The sequence below is a fragment of the Rosa rugosa genome, chromosome 4 (assembly GCF_958449725.1).
Source record: "Rosa rugosa chromosome 4, drRosRugo1.1, whole genome shotgun sequence".
Classification (NCBI taxonomy): Eukaryota; Viridiplantae; Streptophyta; class Magnoliopsida; order Rosales; family Rosaceae; genus Rosa; species Rosa rugosa.
The window spans coordinates 13,962,942-13,973,686 of NC_084823.1; the positions used below are offsets into that span (position 1 = coordinate 13,962,942).

Genomic DNA, 10,745 nt, shown 5'->3' on the forward strand with positions numbered 1-10,745 from the left:
TTAAAAACAAAACTTCTGGAACCATCTCGGAGACATTTTAATAAATAATAAATAAGTTTCGTTTTTCTCTTAGAAAAAAAAATTCTTTCTAAGTGAGACAAAATTTATGTGTAGTTACTTACAGTACACTATAAAGTTCACCAATCTTTTAGAATTACGCCCACAAAAAAAAAAAAAAAAAAAATAGAGCCCGAACCCGAATAATAGTAAGTAAACAACATTGTCTCTATTTTCTTTACATCTTTCGAGTAGAAAAAAAATAAAAAAAAGTAGACCCGACATCCAGTATACCACAAGCTACGGTGGCCTTGGTGAAGCAAAAAAGGCAGCACTAGAACGAAGGTCCAACAATGTCTCTCACGTGCTCTCAAACACTAGTCCTCTATTCCTCAAACCCACCCCACACTAAACCTTCCCTGTTCCCAACCACTTCAATTCTGAAGCTTTCGCCAACATTCTTCAGAAATGGCAGCAACTCTGTTTCTCGCAGAAACAACAGATTTCAGTTCCATGCAAACTCCACTGACTCAGACGACGAATTGGGAACTATGCAAGTTGCTGCCGTTTCCAACCCATCATCCACCAGCCTTCTCTCTTTTCTTTGCCCCTTGCTCAAACTCTTCTCCGTGAGTTTCTCTTCTCCTGTTGTTGTTGTTGTTTAATTTTCTTCGAAAATCGTGCAACATTTTCTGTTCAAATTCTAGTACAAGTTTTGTCATTGGTAATATATAGAATATGGCCACATTTCTGTATATTGACAATAGAAACAATCTTATCAGCTTATCACTCATCTTGTACTAGAAAAACTTTGAGATGAGACTAGTTCTTACTGCATTAGTAACAATGGAAACTCCGAAAAGGACGAAAATTACTTACTGAATTCCTGTTTTTTTAATGACCCTATGGCTAATTGGTTTTAATAATCATGGTGGTTTGATCTTTGGTGAGGCTAGCTAATATGGTGGTGATAGATAAGAGAATTCATATGCTATTTCAGTTTTCTATATCATGCTTTCTTATGTTAACTTCTGATATTCTGTGTTTGCAAGAAAAACCTGTTCACATCTTCACTTTGATAAATCTCCAGTATTCCATTTTATTAATATGCATATATTTTGTTGTATATTGCATTACAAGAACCATTTGATGTACATTTCACATTACAATATAGTGAATATACGCTTGTTTTTATGCTTGATCCAATATGTCTTGTATTGCGGGTGTTTTGAGGGAAAGGGTGCATGTGTTTCCTGCTTACATTTAGGCTATTTGGACAATGCTTTAACTGATAATCCTTAAGGTCGAGTGATGAGGGCAAAGTACTTTATAGTGGGGTTCCAAATGTCATTGTTGCTTCTTCATATTTCAAACTACTGTTATTGACTTTCTTATTTATGATATGAAATTGAATTGTAAGTACATCCTGGCATTTTATCCTCATATTAATGTTTTTGTCCTGTTTCTTGCAGGGAGGAGATCCCTCACAAGAACGGAACTTTACCTTGGAGGTACTCAGCTTTAGAACTTATTGCTGTTGGTTTGTTGCTCTCTATGGTTAAACAGTTGTTGCTATAAAAAAAGAATTCTGGCTTGTGCTGTTTATGTGGATGACCTATCACAATTTCCCATGTCCTTACAATTCAATAGTATTATGTGGGCTGCAACTTCATCATATCGATTCAATGTGTATGCCTAATCAATTCATGTGTGTATTTGGGTCATAATGTTAATTTTCACCAGGAAGCTTGTCTATCTCTGAACAATTTTACCTCTTAGCTGACCTTTCACTCTCTAAATAGGTAGCCACATCTTCCTTGTCTACCTTGGCTAGATTCCCTTGGGGATCAAGATCTCTATCAAATAATTCGGACAGCCCGGAAGTCACCACCTTGGATCCTCCTGTGCGTCTGCAGCTTTTTGAATTCGGTAAGCCTTTTTCTAGTTAAGAGATTAAAGAAAACTAAGAGGCCATTTGGATAAAGAGGTTTCAAATATAGTCCTTATAAGTTAATATTGTCCAGTATCAAATGGCTCATTGGGGTGTGAATGGATATCACATATAAAGACAGAAAATGAGAAATGTAAGATCTCAAACTCGTTAGAGATAGTTATTCCCAACTCTAAATTTGCATTAAACTAATGCAAATCCATATAGAGGTGTATCTAGTGTCTTCACATTTTTTTAATTAAAGTTGTTTTTATGTCAAAATCCTTCTAAATTATCTCATCCAAATGGTTCCCTATATAACATTGTTTTGAAATATGATATAAAGTTTTAAACCAAGGATGATACCAATGTATCTAATATCAGTGTAAACTTATGTATAAGTATGGTTACCATTGATGAAATTATTGTATGCCAAAGTGAATATTCCTTAGTTCTACTGTTTGACAGTTTAGTTTCTATGTTGATTTAATTTCATACTTTATCTTTTCTCTCTGAATCTGAATTTGGTTTTGTCAACAGAGGCCTGCCCTTTTTGCAGGAGGGTTCGCGAAGCTATGACTGAGCTAGATCTTTCAGCAGAGGTGAGTAACATTTGATGCAACCAAGTTATGTGTTACCTGTCCCTTTTCTGGGAATAAGTCGTAAACTTTTCTGCAGTTATGCTTCTTACCATATATTCTGAGTTTCACAATATAAACATTGAGTCTAGGAATTTCCTTTATATTATATTAAAATCAGAATCAGAAGCTTCTAAAACAGTGAATTCTCATGAAACTTTTAAGATCTGGGCTTGATCCTATCCGTTCAGCTGGCAGAGTTGTGAACTTGATCTAAGGTCCACCTTTCTGCCTGAAGGCAAAGTTCAAGGAAGGGATTCTTGGTAATCCTGGAAAATGGTTGAAATGTACTTATAAATTCCATTCAAGAAAGAAAAACTCCTTTTAACTTTCAACAAGCTCATATTTAATTCAACAACTGAATACTCAATCTTCGTCATTGGTGGACCTCCTTGCAACAACCTGCAATACAAACTTCCTTTTTCATTGAACTTTGCAATATTCAGACAGAAGAGCAGGTTGACTGGCAATTTAGACTTAGCTGGTATATGTACCTTTTCGTCCATGCTGATAATTGTAGCTTAGAGAACTAAGTCACTTTGACAGTAAAGAGTTCAAATTCGCTGTAACTTATGGAACCATTAAAGAATATTAATGCATGCAGTCGACTTCCATTTCTTAGAAAACACATGGTGTGCACTGCATACGCATTTGATTGTATTGAGCATCTCATAATAAATGAAGTGCATTATGTAATCAATATGACCCAATTCAAAAGTATAACTTGTGTTTTTGAATTGCCTGTTTTCATTTGTACCTGATTTTTCTCTGATCTAATCAACTTGGAGCCCCAATGTAGTCTTGGTGAAGAAAGAATTAGGTAGACAGATTTGTACTTTTTCTCGAGTACAACATTGATACCTTTACATGTTTCAGAGTGGTTGTTCTTTTTGTTACATAATTTTCCTTTTAGCTTTTTAAATATCAGCTTAGTGGTACACATTTGCAGGTGTATCCTTGTCCAAAAGGTTCGATAAGACACAGAGAATTGGTTAACAGATCTGGTGGAAAAGAGCAGTATGTAATTCCATTTTCTTTATGTCATCTAAGTAAAGAAGTTGCTTTCTTTGATTTCTGAAAAGATGTACTAGGTAAATTTTCGAGTTATTTAAATGGAACTCAATTAGCTAAGTTCAGGCCATCATACACATCAAATTGGAACTACAAATTGATAACTGATGATGATAGATTGTCACATGTCATTTAGCTGCATTGATGGATTCATTATCTTAACAACTTATCATGCCTTTTCTTGCCAAAAAGGCAATTACCTTGTCTAAGACTAGCCTTTGTTGGTGCTTCTTTCATTTATTGTTTTATTTTTCATTTATGCAGATTTCCCTTTCTCATTGATCCAAATACCGGTATTTCAATGTATGAAAGCGGTAAGTTATGAAACTTCATTTTCACAGTTTTCTCTCTCTCTCTCTCTCTCTCTCTCTCTCTCTCTCTCTCTCTCTCTCTCTCTACACACACACACACACATGTCCTCTTATTTTACTTAAGCTATATTATATGCATTGTTCTACTTTTGATGATAGGGGAAATCGTGAGATACCTATTTCAGCAATATGGGAAAGGCAGAAAACCTTCACCGGGGCTTTTGGAAAGGTATTGAACCTCAATTTCTTCTCGTAGGACAAGAATCTCATATTCTATATTCTACACGAGTATAATCACAACTAATTACAGTCAGGGTATTACATAAATTACGAGCCTCTGATGAAATCGGTTTGCTTATGTATTGCTTTGACTATGATATTCCTGGCTGATGTATTGCTTTAACTAAGATATTTCAACTAAGTACAGTGACATAAGAAGTTTACATGGGTCTTGCACTCCTCAGTGAATTTGAAAGCCCTTCCCATGATTTAGAATAATGCAAGGATGAGGGTAGATAACGTTATGGTGAGCTTTAGAGGATAGAAATTTTAGTAACTGGAGGATTTAGGGGAAAGTTTTAATTGCTGTAATTTACGGGGGAAAAAAAAGAAAAAGAAAAGGAGGAGAAGAGAACTGACTCAATGAGAGTAAGGAGATATCAAGGCACCAGGCATACAATACTACCTAACTTCAATTCATTCCAATGCGATTTGGTTTAAAAGAGATAACCTTATTTATTTGCTTCAACTAATGCATCTCCCTTGCACAGACTAATAAACAACAAGAGACCCTTGCATAAGTTAAAGACTCTGTTCTATCTTAAGAGTCCCATAATCGTCCCATAATCTTAGTAAAACTTAAGATAAACTCTAATAATGACTATAATTCTGTATTTTAAACTGTCAGACTTTTGAACTACCACACACTTCTCTTTGAACCCAGAAGGCCTTAGGTTGACAATTTAGCCACTAGCCAGTGATATTAGTCTTTGGCTTCCAAAGAGGGCAATTCTTTTCTAACCAAGCAGTAGCTACCGTACCATCCCCAAAAGACTACAGAATTTGAATAATCGGAGACTTAAATCAAGTGAATCCTTTTTTTTTTTTTTTTTTGGGGATTTCGAGCAATGTCTCTCTCTCTCTCATTAAATGTTGCTCCTTGCAGTACATTGCTTACAGGGTGGATGCCGACAATATTTCGAGCAGGTAGAGGAATGACATTGTGGGAAAGGGCGACTCTAGAGGCACCACCTGAAAAGCTGGAACTTTACTCATACGAAAATAATCCGGTGAGATAAATGGTCTCTACATGTTAATTGGAAGTATATTATGATTTATGCATCTTCACTTTTTTGTTGGAAATATAAGTGGATGATAATCATAGTTTGTCTGAAAGTAGTCAATGATTCTTTGTAGTCACAAGAAAACAAATGATTTAGTCTTTCAAAATAGAATTGCTCGCCTTTCTCCAAATCATGTTCTGGTTTATTTAAAATCAGTTGTAGTGGCATGAAGTGCAGGGCTTCAAATTGATGGGTTCTTATAGAAATTGGGAATTCATTTGGACTTGTTTGAGGATGGTGCACTCCTAGACATGTATTCGAAAGTACAAGGGAAGATGCATGTTGAATTTTTGAGTCCATGGATGAGGTTTCCATGCTTTATTGCGGGATTTCACAAATGGATTGAGCAAGAAGCTGCAAGTTATATGAAAACAACAACAACAACTTTTAGTTGTTAAAAAACACTTGGTTATGATTTCCTTCCTCCAAAATTGGGCTTATAAATGTGTTCCAAATGTCTGGAGTAAGAGGATGGTTAAGGTTTTCTGCACATGACTAGATGGAACTTGAAATACCACTTTTCTCATCATGGGGATGGCTCTAGAGCATTGCAATTGTATGAAGAGATGAAAACGTAAAGTGCAGTTTTATCTTTAACATCTTTAGCCTCTACTGAATGCTTCATGGAACTGAATCCTGCTATTAAACATCAAGGGAGAAGTTGGAGCCCAGAAAACTATGATTGTTTTATGGAAATTTTAGGTTGGCCAGGACTTAATGAAGCTAAAAACTTTATTGAGGGACAACCTCACAATCTTGGTGTATTTGTTTGGATAACATTGCTTGATACTTCTATTCAAGTTGATTCTGAGGCAGAGGAATACACTAGTTTTCAAAGGCATCTAGGAGCATAACACCAATACATTTTGGTGTGCTCAATATATATTCGTCTCCAGGAAGATGAAAGAAAATATAAAATCTGTTCTGGGGTTGAAGAAATATTGGTCAATGAGGCTAAAAACTTCACTGAGGGATGAACTCACAATTTGAGTGCATTTGTTTTAGTAACATTGCTTCGTGGTATTCTGAGTATCTGAGAAAGGGGAATGTCAATATATATTCGTCTTAAGGAAGGTGAACGAACAAAAACTTTTCTGGAGTTGAAGAAGATTGAGATTGAAAGGGGTATTAGTTGGGTGGAGGTTGAAAGAAAGTTTTGTGCCTTATCCTTGGTTAAAAAATGTATCCACAAACCTTGGTCAAAGAATGTATCCACAAACCTATGTCAATATGGTGTTTACTGCAGAAGTACTTAGATTAATAACAGTTCAAGGATATGATCCACCAGATCCATAGATAAGAGGGAATATGAGTTTCCAGTTTCCACATGCATTTGTTGGGAATCCCTCTTAGTGCATGATATCGAAAATTAAGCTGTTAAAGTTAATATGTGCTAAATCAATTGTAGAAAAATTACATTTTGATTATACCCATTGCTCCAAGAGATGCTATGGTGATAATACCCATTGCTCCAAGAGATGCTATGGTGATAACCAATGGTGCATTGTCTTCTTCTTTACATGTTGGTATATTTGGAAGTGGAGGAATAAAGGGGTGTTTGAGGAAAACTTCCAATGGCCACTGCTTCGCTTGAAGATTATCACTGACGCTGTTACTGAATGGTCTTTAGCCCAAGCCAAACCACCTGATTCAAATGTGAGGTCTGTTATTGATTTAAAATGGTCAAAACCTGATGTAGGATGGGTAAAACTCAATGTTGATGGAGCTAAATCCAATTCTGGTAACATTGGTGCTGGGGGTGTGCTTAGAGATCAGAAATCCAATTCTGGTAACATTGGTGCTGGGGGTGTGCTTAGAGATCAGAATGGAACCTGGATAAAAGGGTTTTCTTCATACATGGGATATGGCAAAGTCATTGAGGCTGAGGCTTGGGGGATGCTTCTTGGTTTGCAGATGGCTTATCAATTGAATATCCCTAAAATTATAGTTGAATGCGATTCAGAATTTATTGTTCAGTTGTTGAACAATGGTGTTGAAAACCTTCATCCTCTTAAGAGTGTTATCGATAGCTGCCTACAAATGAAAGCTGGATTTGAAGAATGCATTGTGGCTCATGTGTATCGAGAAGTTAACATGGTTGCAGATGTGCTATCTAAGTGTAGTTTGGACACTGACATAGGCACTATCTACATGGAGCAACCTCCTCCTCAAGTTATCAATGCCTTCCTTGATGATTTGAGTGAAGTTCCTAGATCTAGGAAAGTTTGTAATGCCTTAAGTTAGTGTTCTTGTTTTTGGGTCTTTTTAGGCCCCCATCTTACCAAAAAAAAAAAAAAATTACATTTTGATTATAGTTTCTGAAGATTTGAAAAAAGAAAAGAAAATTATAACATCTGAAGCGGACAGAAAAGGATAATAGGGAAAGGAGAGGAACTAGGTCCTCCATATTCTGCCTGAACTTGTGACATGGGCTTCAGCAAAGATATGTGATTTAGCAAAGAGCTAAATAATCCTATTGTGCATATGCAGTAATCCCAATTTCCATGACACACATTTACAGATGAGGCAAAACCCTAGGATCATTCAATGCAAACTATTCTGTATCTTATGCTTCAATTACATCATCTAGAAATCCCATAGTAGTTTTATGGCCTTATGTTATATATTGTATATATCTCATCCTTTCCATTTCATACATTTTACTTTTGGCAGTATGCAAGAATTGTGCGTGAGGCACTTTGTGAGTTGGAGCTTCCTTACATCCTACAGAATGTAGGAGAAGGGTCCCTGCGGTTAAAGCTACTTGTTGATGCATCGGGGTCCAAAGAGGTTAGGGTTACATCAGTAGTTTGGTTCCACAATTTTCTGGTGTTGTTGAATTTGATTGAAATTTATTCCGCATAATCATATATGATGTGTTTTTGCTACTGTCTCCCCCCTTTTGGTTATAATGTGTTTCCAATGGTCTTGTGGTTTATCCGCAGTTGTATGTCGTTGATGAATATAGTTTTCATGTATGTTCAACTGTTTAGCAATCTTATACAGATTCTAAATTATTTTTGTTCGAGCAAGTGAAAAAAAGAAACAAAAACAAATAAAATCTGATTTTGGTTTTTACTGTATATTTCTGCCTATAGCCAGGCCTTGCTTAGACTTCGCAACAGTAATGAAATAAAGTTCCTAGTATTAAAAGTTTTCAGCATCCCCCCATCTATTCTATGGGTCCCCTTCAGTACAACCTTGTACTGATAGTCCGATACATTAGTGGAAGACCACCTCAAGCAATGCAGACTAGATCCTTGCAGTGGTAGATTATGGAGAGCTGGTCTACCATTGCAATGGTTCCGCTCACTAGCCAGCTGAACTAGTGGGACCGGATCTGGAGACATACTGAAAACCATGCCTTTCAAACCCCATCCTCAAAATCAAAAGATAAATGGGCTTGTTGGGAAGAAAGATGGAGTGCGGCCTGTAGAGCACATGTAACGCACAGTCGGGTTGCTCACGCAGCGGATGAATATTGCTTATTCGGGTGTTTATCACTTGTGGTATACAATTGGGTTACGTACTAATGAGGATCTTTATACTGGAACTCTTTTTCTATTATTTCTTTTTGCCATATTCTTAATAGCGGATTGGTTACACCTACAACCGATAAGGAAACCGAGTGTTTCGTCTAGTCTACTAATAATGTATCAGTACAACCTTGTACTTGAGACTTCTCTCTTATTTGCTCCCTTTGTCTTTAGTCAATAACTTCTGACTTTTGTTTTGTTTCTTCCTTTGCATGATCATCTATTACTGAGAAACTCTGTGGATGACTTAGAAAATTGTATTCTTATAGGTTCCCTACTTGATTGATCCCAACACTGGTACACATGTTGGTGACTACAAGAAGATCCTGTCCTACTTGTTCCTGACATATTCAGTAGCCGCTGTATAGGATATAAATCCGGTGTAACTGCTGCCATGCTTGAAAATCCAAATGGATGGAGGTAATTTTACTATACATACATGCCGTAACAAATCACTTAGTGACTTGACATCCTTAAATATTCAATTCCTCTGTAAATTTGAATACTGTATGACATGTACATATGCTGTAACAAAATTACTTGGTGGTATAGGCAATCTGCTTCATCTTTTCTGGTTTCCTTTTCCTTATTATGAATTGATAACAATCAAGTACACGTAATAGTTTTCTCCTCTTTTGATCCCGTTCCTCTAAAGTGAGAAGTCTGTGAATTTACTTCAATTTCATAAAATCTGAACTCTCTGTCTAATCTAAGGGTACTGAGAATTAGCACATCACTCTTTCATCAATTTTTGATTTTTAATCTAAACCCCGGGTAACTTAGGAAAAATGTGTGTAAAACCTCACAGCAACTAGAATCCCTAGTATTTGAAGGAAAATAGTGAAGTGACTATAATTGGTTATGTTCTCCTTTACAGTCTATTCTTCAGTTATCACACCTCAGAGACAAGAGGCGTCCATCACTCTATATGGTAATGAGACTTTCCTGTGGCATGATTCTTCCTTGGATCATTTGACTTTCACTTGAGACACAGGAAGTCTCGTTCAGGTTGGAATTGAACTAAAAGTAAAGTTAGCAGCTTGGTTAATGGTAGCCAATGGGTTTGGCCAAGCTCTATAGCCAAGATCAGCATAGGTAAAAGGTTATTCATGGATGTCACTGCTCCTAATGCCAACAATAGGGATAATGTGAGATGAATGAAAATGGTCTCTACTCCGGCATCTTCCTGGCATCATTTGAAATCTGCTGTTTAACATGGTACTAGACCAGGTTATTCAATCAGATCACGTCATGTGCCGGATACAGTAAACTTGAACCTGCTGTGTCTCAAGCTGAGCGTTCGAAAAGATGTGCCGAATCCAGCCTGAGGGTTATTGAACGTATGGATCAATTCTCAGTAAGATGCGTTAGCAGTGACTTGAGGTATAACATAGTTTGTTTGCTGTTTAATAATGTGAACAATGAACTAATCGGACCAACAAGTCACCGACACACAAAAATCTCCATAGTCCCAAATTTCAGAACCAAAGTTCTTTCTTTCTTTGCTAATATTTGCTAGGTGTTCAAGGAAATCCCGATTATGTGTCTGGCCCAAACTCTAGGTTACTTGACCTAGTGGTAATAGGGTTAAAATAGAAGGATCTAGATTCCTATTCAATGTACGATTACTTTCCTTGTATGATTGAGATTCTATGTATTGTAATCCTCTATATAAAGAGGCCCCTATTATCAATGAGAATACACAGCAAATTCCTCTCAATTTCAGTTTCTCTACAACACGTTATCAGCACGAAGCCCTAACCCTGAAACAAATAGCCAAAACCCTAAATCCGAATACAAAGCCTTGAAACCTTTCGACCCCCGCAGTACAACTTGAAGCTCTCGATCCCAGGAGCCCAGAACCGCCGGCGGCATCACCGGAACCGGCCGGAAAATCACCGAACCGGTCTCCAGAAAAT

The 10,745-nt window shown here is 36.8% G+C and overlaps 1 protein-coding gene across 1 annotated transcript; it reads left to right on the forward strand.

Annotated features, from left to right (window-relative positions):
- Nucleotides 1–258: 258 nt before the first annotated feature.
- On the forward strand, nucleotides 259–9,405 carry LOC133741793 (uncharacterized). The gene is made up of 10 exons (XM_062169513.1): nucleotides 259–626; nucleotides 1,470–1,508; nucleotides 1,800–1,926; nucleotides 2,468–2,529; nucleotides 3,515–3,582; nucleotides 3,901–3,950; nucleotides 4,107–4,176; nucleotides 5,113–5,236; nucleotides 7,964–8,080; nucleotides 9,096–9,405. Exons 1-10 carry the CDS (start codon nucleotides 351–353, stop codon nucleotides 9,192–9,194), a joined length of 1,032 nt encoding a protein of 343 aa, XP_062025497.1. The 5' UTR covers nucleotides 259–350; the 3' UTR covers nucleotides 9,195–9,405.
- The last annotated feature ends 1,340 nt before the right edge of the window (nucleotides 9,406–10,745 follow it).

What these genes read in the sequence shown, in the direction of transcription:
- LOC133741793 (XM_062169513.1), top strand. Translation starts at nt 351, where the DNA reads ATGTCTCTCACGTGCTCTCAAACACTAGTCCTCTATTCCTCAAACCCA. An exon ending in TCTGCAGCTTTTTGAATTCG is followed by an intron (nt 1,927 to 2,467) that starts GTAAGCCTTTTT and finishes TTTTGTCAACAG; the next exon opens with AGGCCTGCCCTTTTTGCAGG. An exon ending in AGCTAGATCTTTCAGCAGAG is followed by an intron (nt 2,530 to 3,514) that starts GTGAGTAACATT and finishes ACACATTTGCAG; the next exon opens with GTGTATCCTTGTCCAAAAGG.